The sequence below is a fragment of the Zootoca vivipara genome, chromosome 14 (genome assembly GCF_965207765.1).
Source record: "Zootoca vivipara chromosome 14, rZooViv2.hap1.1, whole genome shotgun sequence".
Lineage (NCBI taxonomy): Eukaryota > Metazoa > Chordata > Lepidosauria > Squamata > Lacertidae > Zootoca > Zootoca vivipara.
Window position 1 is genome coordinate 8040703 of NC_142597.1, and position 27628 is coordinate 8068330.

General features: G+C 46.0%; 1 protein-coding gene across 1 annotated transcript; it reads left to right on the plus strand.

Moving 5' to 3' along the window:
• The first annotated feature begins 6608 nt into the window (after positions 1–6608).
• On the plus strand, positions 6609–20874 carry GOT1L1 (glutamic-oxaloacetic transaminase 1 like 1). The gene is made up of 9 exons (XM_035140058.3): positions 6609–6720; positions 8507–8688; positions 9232–9358; positions 11182–11294; positions 13225–13317; positions 14962–15112; positions 16809–16974; positions 18669–18811; positions 20675–20874. Exons 1-9 carry the CDS (start codon positions 6609–6611, stop codon positions 20872–20874), a joined length of 1287 nt encoding a protein of 428 aa, XP_034995949.1.
• The last annotated feature ends 6754 nt before the right edge of the window (positions 20875–27628 follow it).

Below are 27628 nucleotides of genomic sequence, written 5' to 3' on the forward strand. Positions count from 1 at the left end.
GGCACACAGCAGTCCTGGTAAGGTATATGGTCTGGGGAAAGAAAGACAGGGCTGGGTGAGGATTCATTTAGCCCCTGGTTCTGAAGTTTTCACTCCTGTTCTAATTTAGATGTTCATGGAGTTTGTCTGGGGCCCTTGGGAGGAAGTGATCATGTCCTCCTGGGTTTCGTGAAACAGAGGCAAGGGAAAGTTTAGTGTCATCAGAGTGTAGTTGGACATGCACTCTGAACGGATTTCAAAAAGCTTAAGGAACTACTGGGTGAGATTCCGTGACCAGAAATACGCAAAGAGAAGGTAGTCCAAGAAGAATTGAAATTTTGTAAAAGTGAAATATTGAAGGCACGTATGCAGACAATTCCAACAAAAGAGAAGAGGGAGGAACCTAAAGAAACCAGTGTGACTGCATAAGTTGCTGAAAGGTGACCTGTAATATCAGGGCATGTATGAGAAATTGAAGAAATTTAAAGCTCAGTGTCTGAACACTCTTCTTTTTGCTCTGGAGATTTCCCCACAGAAACCTGCTATTTAAAGCCCAATCTTAGCAAACGCAAAACCATTGAAAGCTTGAATTGATGTTTGCTCCAATTCAGCTTTAAAGAGCTGGTTTTCATAGGGAAAGCTCAGCCCTGGCCATGTGCACCCTGCCCATAGCTGCCAAGTTATCCCTTTTTAAAAGGGATTTTCCCTTATGCTGAATAGGCTTCCTCGCGAGAAAAGGGAAAACTTGGCAGCTATGACCCCGCCCCGAAAGTTGCCCAAGAAGAAATGTGGACCCCCAGCTGGAAAATGGTCTTGAATTAGGTCAGTGGCATAGGAGGAAAGCACTGTGAGTCCTCCCTCACCCACCCACCCCAATTGCAGCATCCTTTATAAAAACTCAGGGGAAGATGGCTGCCTCCACTGTCATAGTGAGCACCCACAGCGCTGGGCACCCACAGTGTGGGGCCCGAGTCAGCGCCCTTGCACATGGGAAGGCTGCACGTGTGACCTGAATACACCAGTGCCCTTCCCTCTGGTGCTTCACTGGTGTTTACAGGTGATACTTCCAAAGCTATACAAGTCTTCTCAGATGTAATCTGCCCTGGGTTTGATGGGGCCATTCTCAAGGATATAGAGCCGGCATCCCCAAACTCGGCCCTCCAAATGTTTTGGGACTACAATTCCCATCATCCCTGACCACTGGTCTTGTTAGCTAGGGATGATGGGAGTTGTAGTGCCAAAACATCTGGAGGGGCGTGTTTGGGGATGCCTGGTATAGAGGATTTTGTTGTTGTGTACAGCTACTGTTCTTGTCAGTCAGGTGTGGCCCTCCAGATGTTGCTGAGTCACAACTCTCATCATCCCTGGCCCAGTGGCAGACGAAGAGTTTCCGCGGCCCAGGGCGGCACCGTGGGCGTGCACCTGGGGGTGGGGCGTCGCCCCACGCAGCGTGCATGCGCGGCATCACCGCGTATGACACGTGTCGTGCGCGCACGATGTATATGCAGGAAGCACACGATGCATGTGCCGTGTGCGGAGGCTCAGCGCATGCGTGCTGCGCAGGTGAGCCACCGGCGGACCCCAGCACTGTGCAGAGATCCTGCTGCCTGGGATCCTCCACTTGTGGCTTCAGCGGCTTCATCCCCACGCGGCGCTGGGGATTTTTGCTGGTGGCTCCGCTGTGTAGCGGGGCATTGGTGGAGGTGGGGAGAGGGCGCTGCCCCCCCCCCAGAGTGGAGCCCGGGGCGGAGCTCCCATATCGCCCCTCCCTTCCTACGCCCCTGCCTTGGCCATTGGCCATGCGTACCATGGCTGGTGGGAGTTGTAGTTCCACAACATCCGGAGGGCCAAAGCAAAGCAAGAAGTAATTCATTTCTGATGTTCGTGTGCTGGGTGAGTGCGTGGCTATATATAGGGATTTTTTCAGCTGGAACTCACTGGAACTCAGTTCCAGCACCTGTCAGGTGGGTTCCGGCACCTCTCTGTTGCTATTCTAAGAGAACGAGGGAGGTGTTCATGGTGAGTTCCGATACCTCTTTTTCTGGAAAAATAGCACTGGATATGTTATAAAGGGCTATGTGTTATGTTCATGCAGGAGATCTGATTAATTTGATTTTGTTTTTATTGAAATATAGCAACTCTTTCCTGTGGTTGTCTTCCTAGTAATTACCACTGACCACCCTGAAGTTCCCCTCAGGGTTGGTAGTTGGCATGCTTGGTCTCCCTCCAATGGCTCCTTTCCATTGCCGCTGCCATCAGCATGGCTTTGCTGCTGTTAACTGCCATCAGTCACTCGCCTCTGCCCATCCCTCCTACCCACAGGTATTCTGTTTACCTGGTGGCACTGACTATGGTCAGCTCCATATTAGGGATGGGTGACTCTATCTCTTCCTCTCAATTTCTCAATTTTCCCAATCTTAAATTCGGTTCTCTACAATAGTTTGGGATTGCTTTATTTTTTAAAGGCCTCATGAAAATTCAGCAGCATTTTAGTGCAAATTTATCCTAATGTACTCATTTTTGTAGGCTGTTTTGCCTAATGTATGGTACTCATTTATGCAAGGCTTGTTTCCATAATAATTATATTTCTATTAAAGTAATGCATTTTGATGTTATTTTCATTAGTATATGCATTCATCTGTGCATTTCACCCTACAATTTGCATTTTGGATACAATACTTGGCTGGAAAACTGCATTGCAAAATTCAGACAATCTGGATTTCAAAGGACAGCTGTATTTTGATTTGCATATTGTTCCAAAAACTGTGATTAGGTAGATTTGCCTTTAAATGCAAACTAAATTGCATTTCTCCCCCTGTCCCTCCTTCTGACAGCCCTTCCCCGTATTTGAATGATACTGCTTTGGCTGCATAAGCAACAGCCCAAACACTGGCCGAGGGAGAACTAGTTTAATAAATCCTATAGTAACTTGGCTGTTGGATATGGCCAGACATTGACTGTTGTAAAATGGTTGGATGTCAAAATGCTGGTACTGAATACCACCTGGCCAAATATTTGTGCAGCTAACAAATTTTCAGAGTTTTTGAAGTCTCAAGAGTGGTTTGACTTCACCCCTAGAGGTGTACTCCATTGACTCTTGAGACAGATGCCAGCAACAACACATTTCAAGCTAGCTGTTGAAGATGAATGTGGTTTTAAAAGAAGAAGAAGCAGCAAGGGTAGTCATTATGGTCATACCTGCCAAGTTGCTGTCAGAGAAATAAGGGACCGGGCCGGAAATAGCAGACCGGAAGTAGTGCTGCCGCCATTTTGGAACTGGGCGGAGCATGCTCAGAAGTGACTTTTGATGCTGCTTTGCCCAGTTCCAAAATGGCCGTCACGCCAGAAGTCGCACTGCAGCCATTTTGGAACTGGGCAAAGCAGCATCAAAAGTCACTTCTGAGCATGCTCTGCCCAATTCCAAAATGGCCACCACGCCAGAATAAACCGTGAAAAAACAAAAAAATTCCATTTTTTCAGCTAGGAACAGCTGGAAAAACGGGGATTTCCCGGGGGAAACGGGAGACTTAGCAGCTATGATTATGGTACCCTCCACATGTTGAAGAACTGCAGCTCCCACCACTTCTGGCTATTGCCCATGCTAACTGGGGCTGGTGTGGGCTGCGATCCAACAACACCTGGAAGGCCACAGGTCCCACAGCTTTATATGAAAGCATTTTTGCCCCTTCTTCAGCTCCCAAAGCTCCCAGATGGGCTGAATAAGGAAAAAATAGAAGTGAAAAGGTGGCAACAGCAGTCAGCACCTTCAAATAGGGAATCTTGAGTATGTACTGACTTGAGCTCTCAAAACTGATCTTTTGCTGTATCTCCCATCCTTAGGAAGAAGAAGCTAATGAACGATGATGTCCCATTTCCTCGTTGTGGCAAGCATCGTATGGAGGAAGTCTGTCAAACGAACAGCTTCAGATGGTTCCAAATGCTACCAACAGATTATATTACAGAACGGTTATTAAATATTTTTTAGAGGAGGAAAAAAAGCTGCTGCTTCTCTTCCAGTCTGTGCCATGAGGTCCTCTTGGTTTGGCGGCATTCTGTGGTTAAAATATTACCAGTCCACTATATATTTGGGGAAAATTTTTTGTCCGTATATACTTGATCTTAGCCAAAAGGCTGAGAAGCCTATGTTTTCTATGCATTCAGATGCCTCTCGAGATATCATTTCCAAATCTGGCATGAGGGTTCCCAAATGTGTGTGTGTCTCTCTATCTCTGGCTGCCATTTTGTATCAAGATGGCAGACTGAAACATCACTTTGGCATAGGTTCAGCCACCTCTTGAGATATTGTAACCAAACTTAGTACAGGGGTTCCCGAGGTGGGAATGGTGGTCTTTGCCAATGTTTGGATGTTGGGTGCAATTTTAAATCAAGATGATGGATCAAAATGTGACTTTGCAGTGACTTAACCCTTTTTTTGCATAAGGGGTTCAAACTACACCAATTTGCTCACATCTGAATGTTCCATCCCCCCCATTTGGTGGGTCTTTACCACATTTAGTGGGACAGTTCCAACCTGCACCAATCTGGATGCCTCCTAAGATATTATCGTGAAACTTGGCACGAGGATTTCTGAAGTGGAAGTGATGGTCTTGGATGCCAGACACCATTTTGAGTCAAGGTGGCTGACCACATTAACCCTAAACATTAGCTCTCCCTCCCAAAAAGCTGATTTGAGGACAGAGCATGTACTCCCTGGGTCAGGGTAGAGCCCTGGGTTGGTTTGTGCATGCATGTGTGTGCACAGCCCCCGAACTCACAAATTACACTCTTACATTCTTCTTCTTCTTCTTCTTCTTCTTCTTCTTCTTCTTCTTCTTCTTCTTCTTCTTCTTCTTCTTCTTCTTCTTCTTCTTCTTCTTCTTCTTCTTTTTCTTCTTCTTCTTCTTCTTCTTCTTCTTCTTCTTCGAATTTCTCTCCATTGGTAAGCTGTGTTCAGTTGGTACACTTGAGCAAGTAAACATTAGCAGCAAACATTCATAATACTAGAACTCAGAGACATTGGCGGAAACTGAATGTTGGAAGATTCAGGACCAACAAAAGTAAGTATTCCTGCACCGTGACCCAAGGTCAGTGGATGAACCAGTGATTGATTGATTGATCCTAACTAGGCTCTAACAACTGCACCACACTCCTCCATGCAAAAGACTTCTGAAATAATTATGATAAGCTGAATTGAGACCCTTTGAAGGGTGTGTGTAAAAAATGGCACATTTTATGCAATGTGTTACTGGTATTCATGCAATGAAGAGGCTGTCTGAAGGGCTGCTGTGCAGAAGATGAGCAGATTAGAAGTCAAGGACATTCAATGAATGCTGGAAGATTCAGGACAGAGAGAAGAAAGTACCTCTTCACACTTGTTGTTGTTGTTTAGTCGTCTGACTCTTTGTGACCCCATGGACCATAGCACGCCAGGCACTCCTGTCTTCCGCTGTCTCCCGCAGCTTGGTCAAACTCATGTTCGTGGTTTCAAGAACACTGTCCAACCATCACCCCCTTCTCCTTGTGCCCTCCATCTTTCCCAACATCAGGGTCTTTTCCAGGGAATCGTCTCTTCTCATGAGGTGGCCAAAGTATTGGAGCCTCAGCTTCAGGATCTGTCCTTCCAGTGAGCACCGCTTCACACAGAGCTTAGCTAATTGATGGAATTCATTTCCACAGGAAATAATGATGGCCACCAACTTGGATGACTTTAAAAGATAATTAGACAAATTCCTGAGGATAAGGCTGTGTTCTACTTCTACTAATGGGGGCACTCGGGTCCTGCTTGTGAACCTTCTATAGGCATCTGGTTGGCTACTGTGAGAACAGAATGCTGGAATGGATGGGGCTGATAAAGCAGGGTTGGTCTTAGGCTGCTGAACATAATGCTCACCAGGGGCAAATAAGGGTCATTCTCTGTGCCTGGGAGCAAAGAGAGTTGCCCCCACTGACAATGGCCCCATCTGCACTATACATTTGAAATAGCATCATACCACTTTATTCAGCTATTACTTCCTGCCCCAAAAATTCTGGGAACTGTAGTTAAGGGTACTGACAGTTGTTAGAAGACGTCTATCCTGGCCCTGGCTCTACCTGTCTGGAATTTGGCAGGGTTAACCTTCTCTTTAGTTTGTTTGCTTTTAGACTCTCCTTTGAGGCATGGCCATGAGTTACCACACTGAACTGCTGCACTTCAGAAGTTACCACTGCCCTAAGCATCAAAAAGTCTAAACTGGTCTGATCAGGCCCAAATCCAGGCCATCCAATTGGATCTGAACTGAATCGGGGAAGCTGCGGCTTGCACAGCCCTACCTTTCACGCAATGACAAATAACTTTATATGGGGTTTCTCTTCCCCCCTCTCCCCTTTCGTAGAGGAGAAGAGAGGGAGCGATGCCAGAGAATCATGCATGCTGGATTTCACTAAGTGGGCTATTTTCTATCCACATCCTTACCTTGGAATGTTTGAGTGCAAATGCACATGGTACCCCAGGAAACAATTGTCTTACAGTTCCATGAGACGGAGGGTCAATGTGGGTTCTTCTGGAGGACTTTAAGCAACTATTTTGACACCACTGTTTGAGCAGAAGAAGGTGCAAGTGAAAGCTTTATTTGTCTTAGCCAGGCTGGGCCATGGCGACTCTTTCAGTTTTCCTTGATGTTCCATTAGCCAAAGCAGCAGACGTTCCCTTGGATGCGTACAGAGCAGATCCTTCACCCCAAAAGGTGTGCCTTGGCCATGCAGGTAGATTTCCTAGCCAAGCCTAGCTCCTTCCAACAATAATCTGTTTCAATAGGGAAGGTTGCACCCAGACAACTGTGATTTTGGGAAGCAAAAACATAAGACATATAGATACGTTGCCCTAAGTGTACAAACTTTCCAGAGGCCAAGAGGACAGGCCCCTGCTCCCAAGCGGCTTCTAGTCTAAAATTATAATGGGATGGATAGATTCAACCTAGGAAGGGGAGCAGAGGGAAGCAATGTGTGGTTGTTAAAGTTGCAGGTGTGTTTGGTTCGTTCCAGTACTGCATGGAAAGTCAAGGGTTGAGCCAACAGAAAAGGAGGGCTTTGAGGGAAGCTAGCACCCACAGGAGTTCTGAGAAGGACTTCTAAGCATACAGACAGAAAGTGCAGAGCCTGTCTATACTTTGGTTTTATATCTGAACACCCCCCTTTCCAGCAAGGAAGTTAGCTGAAAGCAGCTCAAAGTGATTAACGAAGGATTAACCAATATAAAGAACATTTCCTAATTCAGAATATATATATATATATATATATATATATATATATATATATATATATATATATATACAACAAAGATGCAATAAGCACAATGAATGAACCAGAAGTATAATTCATATGCTAAACCAATCAAAACAGTGCCAGTTACATGAAAAAATAAATCATATATGCCAGGAACATCAATCAGCCTGCAGCATAAAACAAAACAAAACAAATCCACTAAGCATGTCTCACCCAGGGGGGATACACACATCTCCCACCTCTCACCTGAGAGGGGCGGCAGGTTTCACTAACAAATTCTCACCCTGAGGCAAAAAACAATTCTCTGAGTGCAGCCAACCAGCAGGCAGACTAACCACATAGTAACAACTAAAGCCAAGAGAGGGGGGGGGGAGAAGAAGATATTTTTTTAAAGTATGCAACACCCCACGCCCCTCCTGTTTCCTACTCATAGATGCAAGATCCACAACAGCAGGCTTTTGAGGGAGCAGGAGAACTCTGGACCAGGGTTCAAATCCCCACACGGCCATGAAGTTCGCCAGGTTTCCTTGGGCCAGTCCCTTGCCTCTTAGCCTAACCTACTTCGCAGGGTTGTCATGGGGTAAAGAGGGGAGAGGGACAGAACCATATATGCACCTTGAGGTCCTTGGAGGAGAACTGGGACCTAAAGGAGTCAGTAAACATAAGGGTGGTGGAGCTAGAGAAGTGAGGGTCATGGGTCGGGCTGCATTAAGATGTGAGATTGAAAGTGAGGGTGTGAATTCATGGAGAGATTTGAAGATAATGACAAGGAGCTTTGTGCTAGATCCAGGAGCCAGCCAGATTCCAGTAGCAGAGAACTGAAAAGTGATACATGTCATCAGAAGGGCAAGTTGGGGCAGGTGAATCTATCAATATCAGTTCCTCTCATTTTCCCGAACTTAAGTTCAGATTTCCACATTTTCGCACAATGTTGAGATTTTTGTATTGTTTCAGAAAGTAAGAATTAGATAGGTTTGCCTTTAAATGCTAACTGGAGCAGATTTCATCCCCATCCCTAGTGATAAGATAGGCACATAACTTTGGCAGCGGACACAAGCTGCAAAGACACAAGATGACCATGGAGAGAGAAAGAGAGGGCCATATTTTTTCAACAGTCAACAGGATCAAATAATTTGGAACCTCCAAAATTCCTTTTTTGACGCAGAACTGAGACTCAGCATGACCAAAACGCAAGGGTGTGCCCTCCTGTTTTTGTCTCTGAAATTCTGGTGGGTACAGCTTACATCAGCCCTGCCCTTCTTTCCAGGCTGCCATACAGATCTGGATGAAGTTTGGATCCCACCAGTGGTAAAACGAATCCTGCTTCAAATTCCCGAGGACCCAACATTGAACCACGAATACCTCCCACAGCTCGGAATTTTGGGGTTCACCCGAGCAGCCATGGAGCTAGCTATTGGCAAGGACAGCCACGCTCTCCTAGACAACCGGGTAACAGCTTTTATCAGCAATAGCAGCTAAATTAGATGTCAGCTCAGTGCTGATTTAGCCATTCTGCGCACAGATTAACCCTGTGCATGCCACTGTACCTTAGCCTCACTTATGTGGTCCTCCTGTCTAGAGATGTTGGAGAATTATGACCAAAACAGAACTGGGAGGGGAAATTGCAGGTGTTCACTTATTTGGTCCAGGACAGATATCAGTCGAGGGAATACAATCACTATTCCCTATTGTTGTTTTTGATATTTGCTGCTGCTGTTTTCAGACCACAAATAATACGTAATGATATGTAATTGATAACTCCCTCCCACGTTCATGCTCCTTTGCATTGAAACAAATATTGTGGATCAATGCAATGATTAATTGCATTAAAAGATCTTGCCACAGCAGAAAGCATGACAAATAATGTGGCTTTGGTTGGAATCCAAGCAGCAGTGGAACACGGCAAATGCAGGGCAGAATGGAAGTTGATGCCTTCTAAAATCCGTACTCTTGTCCTGTCTTGACTTACTCCAAACTTTCCTTTGTAAATAGGCATGTGGTGTTCAGACAAATGGTGGAACCGGCGCCTTGTGGATTGGAGCTGAATTTCTGCACCATTGGTACAAGCCCAGCTACTGCACAGCTCCAGCAACTGTTTTGATCGCCACACCCCAATTAGGTATATAAACTGTTGTTGTTTTCCCACCACCACTTTGATGCCTAGCCCTACAATTGAAGCTGCAAGCCCATGGGAAATGTTGCTGTGATTTAAAAAAAGAATCCCAATCTGTAGCAGTGCCAGCTGTGCAGAAAACATAATCTAGAGGGCACATTCACACCATATGTTTAAAGTACTCTGATACCACTTTAAAAACTTATTGCTTCCCCCAAAGAATTCTGAGAGCTGTTCCATACTACCCAAGAGTCCTGCTTTGAGTGAGACACCCCAGATTCACAGTAGCTGCCCCGGCTTCTGTTTGAAATCCTGGATTCCTCACCTCCTCATCCTTGTCTTCTGGGACAGCCACGGCAGCCTCCACAACCTCCTCTGCCACTGCTGTACTCCTAGAAGCGGGCACAGCACATCCGGAAGTACACCTCTGAAAGTGGGCACATCAATTCGGGTGGCCGTGGAGAGGCCAAATAGGCTCAAAGATTGGAGCGAAGATCAGGTGGATGGGTGGGGTTGAGAAAGAACGTGGAGATTGGGCAGGGGGTGGGTGAAAGAGTGCTAAGATCAGGCAGGGAGGATGTGGGAGGGATGTTCTGCTTTGCCGTCCCAAAATGTTGGATGGTATGTAGTTCAATAAGGGTGCTAAGAGTTGTTAGAAGAACCATGTTCAGAGGTTCAGAGTTATAGACTGTATTGTGACAGTCAATCTCTCTTCTCAGGAAACTCAGGAAATTGTAACTCTCAAAGAAGAGGACTAGGAGCCTCCTAACAAGGGAGCCTCAGCACCCTTTATGAATGGCAGTCCCCAGAATTCTTTGGGGGAAGCCATGACTGTTTAAAGTGGTATTATAATGCTTTAAATGCATGCTGTGCCTATGGCCAGAGTCTTGCAGCATTGTGAGATGAGGAAGGAGCCTCTGTCATCACATCCAAGCACCCACTGCAATTCAGTTAAGGGAGATTTAGCTCCTAAATCAGGCCATTACAGCTGCCTCCAAATTTGAGATGATACTGGATATCACGTCCTACCGTGGGCCTACCGTGGGCCTTGCTTAGGCTGCTGGACCCCATCAGACTCACTTGACAGTGGCAGCAGGAACATTCCAAGAAGTTGCCATTTTAATTTCCCACAATGCCCCGGGACACCCAAAACCATATCATTACAGGGCATTGCAGGAAATGAATACAGAGAATTGCAGCCCAGCTGCCCTTGACAGGAGAGCCCCTGGGCAGATGTCAATGCTGGTAGACACAATGTTCATAGCCCCTGGGCCCCTGGCAGTTGCCCTAGGAAACTCCAAGCCAATGCCAGGCCTGCAGGACATCTTCTGCTCTACCCAGTATCTCATGTACATATGAAGCTGCTTTAGACTGTTAATCCATCTATCCGGGTATTACCTACTCTGACAATATTGCAAAGTATTGGCCAAGACCTTTGAATGCCTGAGATGAACGACAATATAATTCCGCATGCAGAAGCTAACCAGACTGGCACCTGGATCTTACTTCAACACTGCCTGGCTTCATCACATCTGAGGGCGGTATGCTGCCAATTCTGCCTAATGATGGAGCCTTCCCTGACACGGAGTATATCTAAATGGACTCAGGCAGAGGTCTTTCCCAGCCCTTCTTCCTGACATCATTTAATTAGAGAATGACTATTGGGCCATCTGCATTCAAGCATGTGATCTACCACTGAACTCTGCCCCATTCCTCATCTCTTACATGTGAATGCATCCCTCATTTTCAACCAAAAAACAAAGCTGGCACAAAACACTCCCATAAGCTCTCTCGCTCTCTCGCTCTCCCCCCCCCGCCCATCTTTTCAGACAATCTTGGGTGCATATTCCAAGTTGCTGGCTTTTCAGACATCCGTTCTTACCACTATTGGAATCCCATCACATTGACTGTCGACACAGAAGGGTTCCTGGAGGAACTGCAGGTAACATCCTAACTGGCAATCTCCCAGTTTGAGGGTCTGTTTCACTCCCTCACCCAAACAATTTTTTTCTGGGGCCCAGCACTGGCAAAAAAAAAAAAGGTAAAGTAGGCACAACACTGGTGTGGTCAGAGCTCAGAGAGCCCTGATGGGATCCAAATCACCCCTTCCTCTCATTATATTGGCCATTTAATTAGCGCAGGTGTGGAGAGGAACTGTTGGTATGCGGCCCCCAGAGGATGGGTCAAAGGTGAGAGTGGCCCTCAACCCGGAAAAGTTTAGCAAGCCCTGAGCTAGAATGTTGGGTTGGGAGGGAATGTGGGAAACTTAGGTAGAATTCCCTGCTCATTTATGAAGCTTGACTGGGTACCCACCGACCCACCCACTGTGTCCTAGCCTGGCCTACTTCACAGGGATGGTGTGCATAGCTGCCAAGTCTCCCATTTTCCCCAGGAAATCCCCGTTTTTCCAGCTGTTCCTAGCTGAAAAAACTGATTTTTTTGTTTTTTCCCGGTTTATTCTAGCGCGGCGGCCATTTTGGAACTGGGCGGAGCAAGCTCAGAAGCGACTTTTGATGCTGCTCTGCCCAGTTCCAAAATGGCTGCAGTGCGACTTCTGGCGCGGCGGCCATTTTGGAACTGGGCAAAGCAGCACCAAAAGTCACTTCTGAGCATGCTCCACCCAGTTCCAAAATGGCGGCAGCGCTACTTCCGGTCTGCTATTTCCAGCCCGGTCCCTTATTTCTCTGACAGCAACTTGGCAGGTATGATGGTGTGTGCACTCTGACCCCTGACGAGGAAGGGCAGGATGCGAATGTAATTGATTAAATAAATACAGCCTCCTTCCTACAGCAGTGCCCACCCAGTTGTCAACAAAACACAGGAAGCTGTGTCACCTAGTCTAGTTTTATCTACCCTGGCCGAGCCTCAGTCTGAAGTCGTCCTCATTGTCTGCCTCCTGATGCTGCTAAGAGGAGATGCTCGGCCTTGAAAAAGGCCTATAGCTCAGTGATGGAGCAGCTGGCCCCAAGTTCAATCCCCAGCATCACCAGGTAAGGCTGGAAAAGGCCCTTGGCTGAAATCATGGAAATCTGTTTCAAGTAAGCATAAACAATACCAACTATTGGCTCATCCACATGCCCTCTTCCCCTGCCGCCTTCCTCTGGAAAGACCCAATTGTTATCACCGAAGCAGAGCAAACATCATTTTTCCCAGATGGAGGTTTGCTCTGACCTAGTGCCAAAGAGTGTTCCCCCCCCCCTCCCGGGAGGAAACGATGGGGCAGGAGGAAAACGTCTGGCACCCACACTTTCTAACCTCAGGGCAAATGCAAGTCTAGATGAGCCCTGAGATTAGTATAAAGAAGCCTCCTTTGTTCCTTTGTAACCTGGGACCTCTTGTAAGCAACACATGTATTCTGACACTGAGCTATAGTGTCACGTCCCTCACACTCATATGCCCGACACAAACCATCGCTCCTGTTCTGTGTCCCTAGCATTTTGTAATCAGAAGTGCACTGCTTCTGAATGTGAAGGTTTTATACGGTACTTAGGAATGATAGCAATAGCCACTGATAAACCATAACATTTGCCTCAGGCAATCCCAGTTTTCTTCCCAGGCTTAAGGCATGCAAGCTCCGCCCCCAATTGTTCTCAGACTCCTATTAACCCTTTAGCTGCTCTGATACTGCTCACAGAGCAATGCAGCTGAGGAGCCTCCCTGGCCGGCAGGAGCTCAGCTGCTGTCTTAGAAATACGGAGATAATACGGGGTATTTTGCAATACGGGAGAAGAGCGGGAAACAAATTTTAAATCGGGGGTTTCCTGCGAAAAACGGGATACTTGGCAGCTATGTTTCTCCCCCACCCAACCTGTGTGACCCCCAGTGTTTTCAATCAACATAAGGTGTTGACTGAAGGATTGGTTTGCTTTCAGGACGCACCAGAAGGCTCCATCGTGTTCCTGCATGCTCCTGAGGAAACTGGCTTGACACACAAGCAGTGGGAAGAAGTTGCAGCAGTGATGGAGGTAAATATAGGAATCCACTAGAGAGGCCAGTGACTCAACAGACCAGGAATATGGAAGCTGCGGCCCTCCTAATGTTCTTGGAGTCAAACCACTTTAAACAGGCATGGCTTCCCCCAGAGAATCCCAAGAACTGTAGCTTGTTAAGAGTGCTGAGAGTTGTTAAGAGCAGTGTTTCTCAACCACTGTTCCATGGCACACTAGTGTGCCGCGAGATGTTGCCTGGTGTGCCGTGGGAGAATTACTTTATATATAGTCAATATAGGCACAGAGTTAATTTTTTTAACATTTTCTAATGGTGGTGTGCCTCATGATTTTTTTCATGAAACAAGTGTGCCTTTGCCCAAAAAAGGTTGAGAAACACTGGTTAAGAGACCGCTGTTCTCCTCACAGAGCTACCATTCTCACAGTTCTCTGGGAAGAGGGATCGATTGTTAAACCACTCTGTGAGCAGTAGATCCGGTAATGGAATAGAGATCTTCTAACAACTCTCAGCAGCATAACAAAGTAAAGTTAGCAGAATTCTTTGGTGGTGGAGAGGGCGCTGTGACTGTTCAAAGTGGTATGATCAGGCACAGGCAAACTCCGGCCCTCCAGATGTTTTGGGACTACAACTCCCATCATCCCTGACCACTGGTCCTGTTAGCCTGGGATGATGGGAGTTGTAGTCCTAAAACATCTGGAGGGCCGGAGTTTGCCTGTGCCTGGGTATGATGCTGCTTTAAAAGCATATGGCATATGGGGCCCATCTGATAGTGGGAAAATGGAAATTTGTTGGGAAAAGGGGCATGGTATGTAGTGGAGTGGTTAGAATCCTGGGGAGAAATCCTTTATACCCAGTTTGCTGCACGTCCTACTTGTGAAAAAGATAATGTGCAAGTATATCCCATGCTTCACTGCAAATAAGAATGCCATCCCCACTTCCAAGAAGTGAGATGTTTTAGGACAGAACTTTAGGGTTTTTCTTTGTCTTTCAATGAGTGGACAGTTAAGAAACTTCAGTTCTGTTTATAACACTGGCTTGATTTACAAATTTACAAGCAAATTACAACAGAGGCAAAAGAAGCCCTCCTCCAGCAGGCTGCACATTCACCAGAGACTGCATCCCAAAATCTTTCCCTTTCCCTTCCATTAAAAACAACCCTGCTGCCTGCCTGTTTTCCCCATGCACATTCTGAGATCCCACCTCTGCATGTGAATTGTTCATTCAGGAAATAACATCAAGCCATCCTAGACACTCATCAGGAGATACTGTACTTTTAAGCAGCCTTGTAAATAAGACCATAAAAGTCACTAGCCTGCCCAAAAGAACTAAGCCAAACCTGTATTCTGCTGGAGCTCCAGTCCTCTTACAGCAGCCTGCTGTATTTTGTGCTAGACTTGGAGAAGGGGGCTTCCTTGCTCTGATAGCAAATTTGCTTTGTATGCAGCGCTACAGAGGAGGAACAGGGTGCTCCATCCATCCTCCTTTAGCTCACTCACTCACCACTATGGAATTCCATTTACTCACCTACCCACAATTCATTGTCACAATTGCCAGGCTACTGCTTAAAAGCAAAGCTGCTTTTAGGTAAACCCATAGCTATAGTCAGCCAAATTCACAATGCATCTGTTTCTTCTCTCTCCCCACCTCTTTTGGGTCCTTAGAAAAAGCACCTCTTCCCCTTTTTCGACATCGTAGCTCAAGGACTGGCTTCAGGAAACTTGGACAGGGATGCCTGGGCAGTGCGGCACTTTGTAGCAAAGGGTTTTGAGCTCCTGTGTGCCCAGTCTTTTTCCAAAATGTTTGGCCTATACGGTAGGACTCTAATGGTCACACTAAGTGGGTCATAGGCAGACTAAGCATCTTGGGGGAGGGCAGTGGAATCACAAGAAACCCCTTTCACGCTGAACAGCAAAAGCATGCATAAGAGGATTGTGGGGTCATCCCAGGTATAACATTGTCCCCTTTTACCATATCAGGAACCTGTGTTGCATTGCTGCCAAATCCATTGCTGCCATGTGCCTTGATGGCGTGTTGCAGGCCTAGGCAGCACAGCTCTGCAACCTCCTCGCATATGCTCTCAGCGCATGAGTCTGTTTGTTTGTCACTTGCATTTAAAACCTACCCGTCATCATGGGGACCCAGGAGCTGTAAGAAAAAGCAGGTGTCACATAGTTGGGAAGGCTGCCTGGAAGTCCGTGACTGCTCTGAAAAGATATCATACCTATATTTAAACACTAGAGGTCCTCAAAGACAAGAGAAAGGAGTTCATAAATTAGCGAGTAACAATGAGTGCACTCACTCCGAGTTGTTGTTATTCTCTTCTTCTTCTGGAAGTACAGTAATCCCAGACTTTAGCTTACTACATCAATGCCCAGTTTATATCACATTTCTGCTTGTGATGATTTTATGGAGAGGTTTAAAAATCCACTCCTATTGTTTGCCATGCAAAAGCGCTTCCTAAATTGGATTGAGTGGCAGGGGTAAAAACTGACTGATGCTCATCAGGAACTAATCACACAGGAGAAGAGCCGTGGCTCAGTGGTGTGGCATTTGCTTTGCATGCAGAAGGTCCCAGGTTCAATCCCCAGCATTTCCGATTTGAGCTAGGAATGTCCCCCACCTGAAGCAGCGGAGAATCACTGACAGTGTAGATTTCGGTTTATTAAATCCCACCACAAAAAGCCCCAAAGTGATTTTACGACCAGTATAAAATTCCAATGATAAAAAATGCACAAGCATATTAAAAATAATAATCATAATGCAGACATCCAATCACTGGTACTGCCCAGTGCCCAGTAAATCAAAACCTTGCCTGCCATAAGTGGGCCTCTCTGGGGAGAGCCTTTCATATATACCGAGCTATTATAGAAAAGGTATGTTCTCTCATTGCCACCCTCCGAATGTCCTTCAGAGGTGGCATACAGAGAAGGGGCTCAGATGACAATCTCAGGGTCCAGGCATTTCATTTGGTGAAAGTGTAGACAACCCTATGCCTGATGGTCCTCAGTGGACTGACTCAATATAAGGCATGTTCCTATATTCCTTTGAAAGCTTGGGTGGGTTGTCCTCTGGACTGGCAGCCTCAGGGATACTCCCTACAACCATAGCTGCCAAGTTCCGGCCTGAGAAATAAGGGACTGGACCGGAAGTAGCAAACCGGAAGTAGCGCTGCCGCTATTTTGGAACTGGGTGGAGCATGTTCAGAAGCTACTTTTGATGCTGCTCTGCCCTGTTCCAAAATGGCCACCGCACCAGAATAAACCGGGGGGGGGGAATCTGTTTTTTCGGCTGGGGACAGCTGGAAAAACAGGGGTTTCCCGGGGAATACGGGATACTTGGCAGCCCACCAGCCCCAGCAATTTCTGAATTTGGTGAAGGATAGGAAGTGTAGCCTGAAGTTGTTCTGTGTGGGGAGAGCTGGCTGCGAAGGTGTGTAATTGATTCGTATACAATTGATTTGGCAACGCCATCTTCAACATGCCCTGTTCCCTTTTGCTACTCCATGCAGATGAGCGGGTGGGAAATCTCATTGTGGTGACGAAAAACAACCAGACACTGATCAGAATCCAATCCCAGCTGTCCAAGCAAATATGCATGACGTGGTTTAGCCCCACCAGCTTGGGGGCAAGGGTCATTGCAATGGTGCTGACCAGCCCTGCACTGCTGTACGAGTGGTAAGAAGGAAGGCAGGTAACTCCATGGTCGGGGCTTGTATTGTCTGCTGCTGTTTTGTGAATATTTCAATGCACCTGTAATGAAGATATCCCCCAAAATATTTTTGCACAATTGCTGTGAGTGGGAAAAGGGAGATCAGCAACCAAGGCAAGGGTTGAATAAATATTCTGCAGGCACCAGTGCTATGATAGCATTCAGAGCAGCAGTGGGGAACCTGCAGCCCTCTGGACTCCATTTCCCATCAGTCCCAACTAGCGTGGCTGTAAGTGGTGCCAACAATTATCACCCTTTTATTTGCCTGGACATTTAAAATGTTGGCTATGCTGTTGGTTTGCTCTGTTGGGTTAACTGGTTCATGAACTGTTTTATTGATTGTTTTGTTCTTGTTGCATTATTGTATTTTGTCTTGGTATGATTGGTTTAGTCATGCCTGTAATATTCTGCCCTGGTGCCCTTAAGGATGAAGGGATGATCGGGGAACATTTAAAAGCATTCAGAGATCTCATATACAGATTATATCATTAGAATCAAAAATTAGGGTTGTCCACTTGTCAAAAGAAATCAGGAATGATTAATTGATGGGTGGTTGACTGGTTCATTCATCCACTCTTTAAATCTGCATAGATGCCTATACATAAGACCAGCTGCTAAAGCAAAAAAAAGCCTCTTTCTTTTTTAGAGGATTCATGGACATGTCACAGCAGGTACTACTGTGAAAGGAGAAATGCCTCATTCTTAAAATCTATAGATGTCTAGACCCACAGATTGGTTCGATTCTGGTTTGATATCATAATTTGTATGGATTGCTCAAACCACAGTTTCTTGGTCTGGATATCACAAGGAAACTGTGGTTTAACTGAACATTGAATTAAAGCATGAAAGCGAAGGGAGGAGAGAAAGAATGTGGGAGTAGGTGAACGCATGACTCATTCCTAGTTCAACAAACTTTAGTTTGTTGGGCTGTAGTCAGGGGTGTAGCAAGGGGGGGCAATAGGGGCAGGCCGCCCCGGGTTCCACTCTAGGGGAGGGGGGGACAGTTGGCGCCCCACCCAGCGACTCCCAAGGCAAGCCCCTCCAGCCTCCCGGTAAAAAGCACGCTTGGCACGGCACAGCACGCTGTGCTGAGCGAACTTTTTACCTGGAGGCTGGAGGCTCGGGAATTGGGGGGCGCTGACTGTCACCCCCGTCCAGCTCCAGGGTGGCACTTGCCCGCCGCGCCAAGCGAAGCTTTCTAGGCTGGACGCTCCATTTTGAAGTCACCCCTCTATGTAGCACGCATATGCAGCGGGATGCTGCACATGCGTACAACGTAGAGGGGATTGCATCCCCCCCCGACTTCAAAACAGAGCCTAAACGGAGCGTCCAGGCTCCAGGCAGATAGCCCACTGGTGCGGCGGGCGCGCTGCGCCAGTGGGCTATCTACCTGGAGCCTGGATGCTCCATTTAGGCTCCGTTTTGAAGTCGCGGGGGCACACAATCCCCCTCTACATAGCACGCATATGCAGCGGGATGCGTCATTACGTAGCAACGCCCCACCCCACCCCCCCAGGCACGGCAATTTTTCACCCCGGGTGACAAAGTGGCTTCCTCCGCCACTGGCTGTAGTCATTATGTCTGAACCAGACATCACAGCCATTTTGAGGAGAGCCGGGGGGGGGATCTCATGCCATATCTTTTCTATCCCTGTCCTCAGGAAACAGAGTCTGCTGAAACTAGTAAAAAGAATCATGCTGATTAGAGAAAAACTGAAGGAAAAGCTGCGTATCCTGGGGACACCGGGTTCCTGGGAACATATTACAGCCCAATCAGGAGTCAATAGCTTTGTCGGGCTCCTCCGTATGTATCCAATAAGCCTATTCTCTTGACAGTGGGAGCTGGTCCATTAGGGCAAATGGGGCTCCATGACTTTGGTCTACCTTAAGTCAGCCCCTACCTGGCTGCCTTCTTTCTTACAACCAGTCCAGAGGCTGCTATCTGCTTCCTCCTCCTTTGCCTCAGTGTTAGCCTTGTAGAACTCAGCAGAGATGAGGATTTGTGCGGACAAATCTAGAATTAGTTGGCTTTGCCTGTCATTTGCTCTTGCTGTGCCTACTGTTCACCTCCCTGCCTTCCTCCCAACAAGTCCCAAAGGGCACCAGCCGCCATTGTCTGTTGGTGAGCCCAAGGCAGGTCTGCATCTGGACTGTGCCCTTCCTAAGCACTAGGCTCAAACCTTAGCAGGGGTATGTATCTCTCTTTGCTCCCTGCTTTGCCATGGTGAGTTGCCATTGATCTGGATGCATGGTAGAGGAACCACAGGATTGCTTCACTGTGTGTTTGGTTTGGTCTGTTCACCTGGATGTAACTTCCACCTCACATCTCTAAGCTGCCCCTAAGAGAAAGAACTCAAATAACATGTGTTGAGAGGGGGAAATTACAGCCTCTGGGTGGCTTATGGGAGCCTCTGCACTGTTTTCAAAATGCTTTCTAAAAGGTGGAAGTTGGAGGTGCAACAAAACATTGCAGCATGAAGTGCTTTTGGTCAGGGAGTCTCTCCTATTTGTTCCCCTTCCTGTGGTTTTCTGTTTTGTTCCCCAGCAGTGAGTCACAATTCTGTAGCCACTGAGCACACTCATTGAGCTGTTCCCCAGTCCCCCTGGCTGCTCTGTTCCCATCCACTGCCCCACCTGTCTCCCAGATCATTCCCCATTTCCTCCTACTCTCTTGGTCACTCCCCTTTCTGTTCAGCTGCCCAGATGCCAGTCCAAACCAAAACAAATTTGGTCCCCATCCCTAGCAGAACATCAGTTAAGGGGCTTGTGCATGTCAGTGGGATCCCTGAGTGCACCAGATTCCTACTGAGGTTGAGAGTTTGTACAGGTGCAACTTCCTGGCTCACATACCTACCACTCACAGGGCAGGGTCGCCAGGAGGTGGAGGTGAACACGCCATACCTGCCTATAAGAGATCTTGGGATGGGGGTCCAAGATCTCACTTCCATCTCTAATTTATGTTCAAGGGATGGAATCAGAGGATTACAAGTAATTGGGGGGGGATCCTCCCCCAGATCTGCAGATTTCACCCCGAAAACATGTACTGAGGTGTACAGGTCCCCAAATCTTTGTTGGATTGAGGTGGATGCTTTTAATATGCGAGTCATGCTTCAAAATGTTTTATTTCTAAACAAAAGGTGGCTCCACAGTCACGATTCATGAACGATTACAAAAGCTTTGGATTCTGTACTAATTAAATTTCCCAATTAGCTATCTGTATTAGAGTTGAATAAGAAATTGAAATGTCCACCTCATTCAGACTGGGCATGGAAATGAAGTGAGTTCTCCAGTTCAGAGATGATCTGAGTGAACTGGCAGAATCAGGAGAATGGCAGGAACATTTAAAAAAGAAGAAGTTGTATTAATGGTTTTATTGTTTGTGTGTTTGCTGCCTGGAATCCTTTGGGAGGAAGGGTGAGATATGACTTTTTAATCATCATCCGTTACATTGGGGATGGGAAATTCTCAAAGCTGCAGATTTGTATCAGGTCAGCCCTAAACTCTGTAGCCATTCAAGCTAAGTAAACATATAGATTATTTGTATGCATGCATGCCTCATTTGCATCCTGTGTGTTTCGTAATTCTTTTGTAGTTGTTTGCATTGATGAGCCTTTTTATCATAGCTGGTTTTATGCCCAGGCCAATACTGCTACTTATTTCCTGCCAGCTTCCCAAGTGGAGTTCCTAGCGGAGCACAAACATATCTACCTCCTTGCAAACAAGCAGATCAACATTTGTAGCATTAACTCAAAGAACCTGGACTATGTCGCAGAGAGCATCCATGAAGCAATTGTGACCACGATCCCTCAAGTCCAAAGTGAGCACATGGAGAAGTCGAGTGAGAGCCCTGAAAGAGAGTCCACCTGAATGATTTTTAATAGGTGAAATAAAACTTTGTTTTGCAAAGCCTCTGTATAAGATTAGATCAAAGGTATTTGTTTGGACTTCAAGCCATGAATAATTTCTAAAAACATAATCTCCTATTCAGGGTGTAAAACGTCAAGTTCGCTACACAGCCATCGTTGATCATCAAGACAATCTGTCATACTTTACTACAAAGGCATCAAAAGCCACATTTTCAGTTATATATTTGTTAGCTCATTTAAACAACAAAGCCCCTTTTTCTTGATTTGATTGCTTTGCATCACTTTCAAACTACAAGTGATAATTGCTGCACATAAAAAACAAAATGTCAGAATGAAGGCTCTGTTTAGATCTCTCTCCCCCCCCCCGGACATCTAGATTTTTAGGTGGAGGGTCAGAGAATGACCTAAAGGTCTCTAGTACAACCCCCTGTTGATGCAGTTACAGCATCCCTGACAGGTACCATCCAGCCTCTTCTTGGAAACCTCTGCTGAAGAGGAGTAAACCACCTTCCAAGGCAAACTGTCCCACAGCCTATACCATCAAGAATATTCAGAATGTTTAATCAAGAACCCCTGTTCTTGCAATTTGAACAATATTTGTTCAGATCCTGACCTTTGGAGCAACAGCAATCAACTTTGTTCCTTCTAGCATGTCACAACACTTTAAATATTTGAAGATGGCTATCATATCACCAATTAAGACATCTTCCATCCAGGTTGACTATAACCTGTGACTTCGACCTTTCCTAATAAGGCATAGTATCCACGCTCTTCATCATGTGTGTCACACTCCTGCGGACACAATCTAGCTTCTCTATGTTCTTAAATATCTGCGCAGAGAACTGAACACAGTACAGTGATTAAAGATTATCTGCACTTACCTCTCCTATGCATTTTCCAGGCATGGCTCACACTTTAAAGCTCTGGGTCCAAGTGCCACACTTTTAATGGGGAGCGGGGAGGGGGAAGGAGCTGGAACTGCATACACTTGAGCACTCCCAGAAAAAAACACCCCACTTTTTGTAGTCCTAATGCCAATTACGGTACCTGGACGTAAGGATGGACAAACCTGTGGTTTTTATTCTCCAATTTAATCTAATGAAATTTAGGGATACCTTGTTACCACAGAATCACAGAATTGTAGAGTTGGAAGGGACCTCAAGGGCAGCGGTGGAGCAAGTTGATCGGGCGCCTGGGGCAGTGTATGTGCCCTGCGCCCAGGGGTGGGGCCAGCTGGGGCAGGATGCTCCACGGGGCCTCCGGAGTCTGCCTGCCTCCTCCCACTCAACCGCCCTACAGCTGAGGGAGAGGCAGCAGGCAAACTGTTTATATACCGTAAGTTAAATAAGCAGGGAGACAACATTCAGCCTTGTCATACTCCTTTCCCAATTTTCAACCAATTTTGAACCCCACCTTAGGTGGGATGTAATTTCTGACTGTTTGTAGAGGCGTTGTGCTTCTCCATGCCAAAATGCAGGCCTTTAAAAGAGATGTTTCTTCTTGGTTCTGGGTCTCTTTTGCCCCCTTGCTAGGAGGGGAGGGAACTCTGTTACAACAGAAAAATAAAGATGTGCTTTGCTTTCACTGCATCCTACCTCCATCCTTTCATCTCCAACCGATCATGGACTTAGGGGACTCAGTCTCTTGGGGAGTTGGGCAGCAAAAGCCAACCACCCCTATTTTTCTATATCAGCGCAAATCATGATGAATGCACCAAAAGAAAAGAAAAAGATGTAGTGCGTAGGCGTTTTGGATTTATACCCCTGCTTTATGAACCTAAGTGATTTGGCTCATTTTGTTTGACAATATCCGATAATCCTGGATGATTCTTTTCTAAGTCCTTTGCTTGCTGAGCTAGTCTGCGCAGGCCCGTGTCATGCTTTTCTGAATGTCTCTGTGTGGCTTCTGGATGTAGCTGTGTGAAATTTCCCCCTTCCAAGCCTCTTTGCTCAAGTGCTTGATCATTTGCTCTGGCTGCCTGGTTGGTTTTTGAGCAATAGCAGCAGGAGTCCATCCTGGGCTTTTGTTGTTGTTCTCCAGGATTAGTTTTGTGAGTTTATGCATTCGTCTTGTGAGTTTATGTATTTGCCAGCCTATTTAACATTCACTAGTGCCAGAAATGCACACTGCGATTTGAGCAGAAACCAACAAGAAGATGACCGAAATACTACAGCCCCCACCCCCTGCCAATTCATTTGTTTATCTTCTCTTTCTCCATCAAACTATATGGCTCTTTCTTCCATCCCAGCAATAGAGTCATGTATAGAAGAGGATGATTCGGCAAGTGTCTCGGCTCCTCCGCCAGCTGCCAGATGCGCCTGCTCTGCCTGCGCGCTCCTCTGTGCACCACACAGAGACATTCAGAAAAGGGCCAAGCTAACAGTGGCATAGTCAAGGGGAGATAAAGAGGAGCACAGCTCAGGTGCTTTCTCAGAGCAGGTGTGGTGGTATAAACTGCCCAGTGATCTTCAGATGAAGGGTGGTATAGAAATTTAATAAAATAATACAAAATAACCATCTGGACCTGCAAGGTAATTGGTATCTCAGCTTGCTCTTCTAGCAAATGAATGAGGAAATAATGAAACTTTCAAGTTTGCCTGTGGCTGGCTGCCATAGGGTTGGGTTGCCAACATGGAGCCCTCCAGATGTTCTTGGACTACAACTCCCATCAACCCATGTTATGTTAGTCACGTTATATTGGTCACAGTTTATTTGCCAGAAAACTTTTTTTTTGCCACAGTTGGACCATAAGCTGGACACTTGCCCATGTTAGTTCTTTATGCATACTGCCACAGATTTTTTTTGGGGGGGAGGGGTTGATTCATACTTCGAAGGAAAACACTTGTCCAAGTTACAGACAGGTTTTTGAAGTTGTGAAACAGTTAAATTAGTCACATCTTTTAAAACACAATAAAAAATAAAGCATTTACGGTACGCTACCTGTGGCATATTACTTGATTATATTTGTAGGGAGCTGTAATATTGTGGTACAATGTTAACTGGAGTTAAATAACTTTAGATAAAACACAAAAGAAGCTTTTGAAGCTTACAAATGTTACATTGGTCACCATGGAATTACTCATGCAGTACGGTATTAAAAGTGGGATCCCTTGTGACTGCCCCCCAAAGCATCATGAACACAAATCATCATGACAGTGCAATAAAAGGATGTTGGGAGGGGCGTCACCCTGCCCACTGGTAGGGATGTCTGGGACACATGGCCACCAAGCACACTGGTGATTAGGGTCATGCCAAGCTATGTCTTAGACTCACAACCTGCCTCATGCCTTCTTTCAAGGTGTGTGTATGTGTGGGTGCGTGGGGAGGATCATCTGAACATCTACAACCTTCCAGCTCTACAGTTTAATTATGGATGCCTTAGCTGAGATTCTTGCATTGCAGGGGGCTGGACTAGATGACTCTTGGGTCCCTTCCAACCCTACTGTTCTATGATTCTACAATGCTGTGATTCTAAAGTGCTCCTGTTTATCGGCTGTGAAGTGTTGAGGTGCCATGTCATTATACAGTTAATCATCAAACTGTTGCTTTCTATTTCTATGTGGGACAAGAAGCTACAGTTAGAACTGGATATGGAATAACTGATTGGTTCAAAATTGGGAAAGGAGTACGACAAGGCTGTATATTGCCTCCCTGCTTATTTAACTTATATGCAGAATTCATCATCCGAAAGGCTGGACTGGATGAATCTCAAGCCGGAGTTAAGGTTGCCGGAAGAAATATCAACAACAGATATGCAGATGACACAACCTTGATGGCAGAAAGTGAGGAGGAATTAAAGAACCTTTTAATGAGGGTGAAAGAGGAGAGCGCAAAATATGGTCTGAAGCTCAACATCCAAAAAGCTAAGATCGTGGCCACTGGTCCCATCACCTTCTGGCAAATAGAAGGGGAAGAAATGGAGGCAGTGAGAGATTTTACTTTCTTGGGTTCCATGATCACTGCAGATAGTGACAGCAGCCACGAAATTAAAAGACGCCTGCTTCTTGGGAGAAAAGCAATGACAAACCTAGACAGAATCTTTAAAAGTATAGACATCACCTTGCCGACAAAGGTCCGTATAGCTATGGTTTCCCAGTAGTGATGTATGGAAGTGAGAGCTGGACTATAGAGAAGGCTGATCGCCGAAGAATTGATGCTTTTGAATTATGGTGCTGGAGGAGACTCTTGAGAGTCCCATGGACTGCAAGAAGATCAAACCTATCCATTCTGAAGGAAATCAGCCCTGAGTGCTCACTGGAAGGACAGATCCTGAAGCTGAGGCTCATGAGAAGAGGCGGAAAAGTCTCTGATGTTGGGAAAGATGGAGGGCACAAGGAGAAGGGGACGACAGAGGACAAGATGGTTGGACAGTGTTCTCGAAGCTACTAACTTGAGTTTGACCAAACTGCGGGAGGCAGTGGAAGACAGGAGTGCCTGGTGTGCTCTGGTCCATGGGGTCATGTAGAGTCAGACACAACTAAATGACTAAACAACAACAAACGTTTAGAGCAGGCACCCCCAAACTGCGGCCCTCCAGATGTTTTGGCCTACAACTCCCATGATCCCTAGCTAACAGCACCACTTGTCAGGGATGATGGGAATTGTAGTCCAAAACATCTGGAGGGCCGAAGTTTGGGGATGCCTGGTTTAGAGCATTTTAGGGTTTATTTGGACCTAGTTTGTATTTTGTATGTGTGTGTGTGTGTGTGTTTGAAATCCTGTGTCAGGGCTAGTTAACTGAGTGGTTTCTATGGCAACCTCATGGGCCGTGCCTGAAGCAGTGACTGAGAAGATCAAACAAAGGGAGGCAAGCAAATTGCAGAGGACCAGAGTGTGCTAATTCTGGAAACATGAGATGTCCAAAAGAGAAGCATCCAAGGTGATGCTAATGAAGAGAAAGGACTCAACAGCCTCTGCCCTTGAAAAAAATGAGAGTACGGATATTTTAACAACCAGGCAGGAAATGAGGAAAACCAATAAAGTGGCTTTTAAAAAAAAGTGTTCAGGAAAAATAACTGACAGTGTGTTATCAAACTCACAACCTGTGTTGTTTCACTGAACAGTCTCCCCTGTAAAGTTGCAAGTACTGAATGTTCTCAAGGGCACAGAGAGGTGCACACGTCATTTTAACACCTCGTAAAGGACATTTACAGTATGTACGTTCTTTTTTCTAACAATGCAGAAAAGGACAAGAATAAGCAGGGATGGATGAGTCTGTCAGTTCCAGCTTCTCTCTTTCTCTTTCACCTTTTCTCCAGGCATTCACTTCAGGCATTCAAAGCACTTTATCAGTAGAAACATAAGAGCATGCGATGCTGGATCAGGCAAATGGCTCATCTAGTCTAGCATATGGTTCTCATGCATGCCAACCAGATGCTTGTGGGAAACCCGCAAGCAGTAATGCCAGACACTCTCTCCCCTCTGCTTTCAAGCAGCTGGTATTTTGAAGCATACTTGCCTCTGACCACCACAACAGTCATGGTTCCCCCACCCAAAGAATCCTGGGAAGTGTAGTTTTTTAAGGGCGCTAAGAGTTGCTATGAAATTAAAAGACGCCTGCTTCTTGGAAGAAAAGCAATGACAAACCTAGACAGCATCTTAAAAAGCAGAGGCATCACCTTGCCGACAAAGGTCTGTATAGATAAAGCTGTGGTTTTCCCAGTAGTGATGTATGGAAGTGAGAGCTGGACCATAAAGAAGGCTGATCGCCGAATAATTGATGCTTTTGAATTACGGTGCTGGAGGAGACTCTTGAGAGTCCCATGGACTGCAAGAAGATCAAACCTATCCATTCTGAAGGAAATCAGCCCCGAGTGCTCCCTGGAAGGACAGATCCTGAAGCTGAGGCTCCAATACTTTGGCCAACTCATGAGAAGAGAAGACTCTATGGAAAAGACCCTGATGTTGGGAAAGATGGAGGGCACAAGGAGAAGAGGACGAGATGGTTGGACAGTGTTCTCGAAGCTACGATCATGAGTTTGACCAAACTGCGGGAGGCAGTGGAAGACAGGAGTGCCTGGCGTGCTCTGGTCCATGGGGTCATGAAGAGTCGGACACGACTAAATGACTAAACAACAACAAGAGTTGCTACAGCTACAATTCATGAAGTATTTTACCAGCCAATCCCTCTTGCCAGGGTGCTCTGTTGCACTCATTGATTTTTCCTGACTGTGGTGCATCCTGAAACTGGGATCTTGGAACTCTTGCTTGGCTGGTTGCAGAAATGGAGAGAGGTATGTGTGCATAAATAACCCCCTGACTTTTGTGAGGTTGAGATGTAATCTATTGTGGCACATTCTGGGAGATGTTGTATAATGAACTGAAAAAAATGTGGAAAATAACTTTTTTCTTTTTTAAAAAATGAAGCTTTCCTTCTTGGAATTCTAGGTGCCGAAATACCAACAGATCAGAAAAGACTATTTATGTACGTGACCACTGTTGCTGGGATGTTACTAGCCCAAAGATGGAAAGAAGACAGAATCCCTACCAGGGAAGAATGGCAGATGAAGTTGACGGACTATGCCAAAATGGCAAAAATGACCGGAAGAATCAGAAAGACCAAAACTTTAATAAGGAATGGGGAAAATATATAATTTGCCTTAAAAAATCATTGTAAACAATGAAAAATATTAGTAGAATTGGAATAATACTTGTAGGTTAACATTGAATTATGGTTGTAATGGAGACTTAATAGATTTGGATTAATAGAGAAGAAGCAGGAGGAAAAAGTAAGGACCCACAAAGGAGGAGGAGGA

Coding starts and splice junctions, on each gene's coding strand:
- GOT1L1 (XM_035140058.3), top strand. CDS start 6,609: ATGGCGACTCTTTCAGTTTTCCTTGATGTTCCATTAGCCAAAGCAGCA. Junction 11,295..13,224: donor GGTTCCTGGAGGAACTGCAG/GTAACATCCTAA, acceptor GTTTGCTTTCAG/GACGCACCAGAAGGCTCCAT. Junction 18,812..20,674: donor TAGCTTTGTCGGGCTCCTCC/GTATGTATCCAA, acceptor ATTTCCTGCCAG/CTTCCCAAGTGGAGTTCCTA.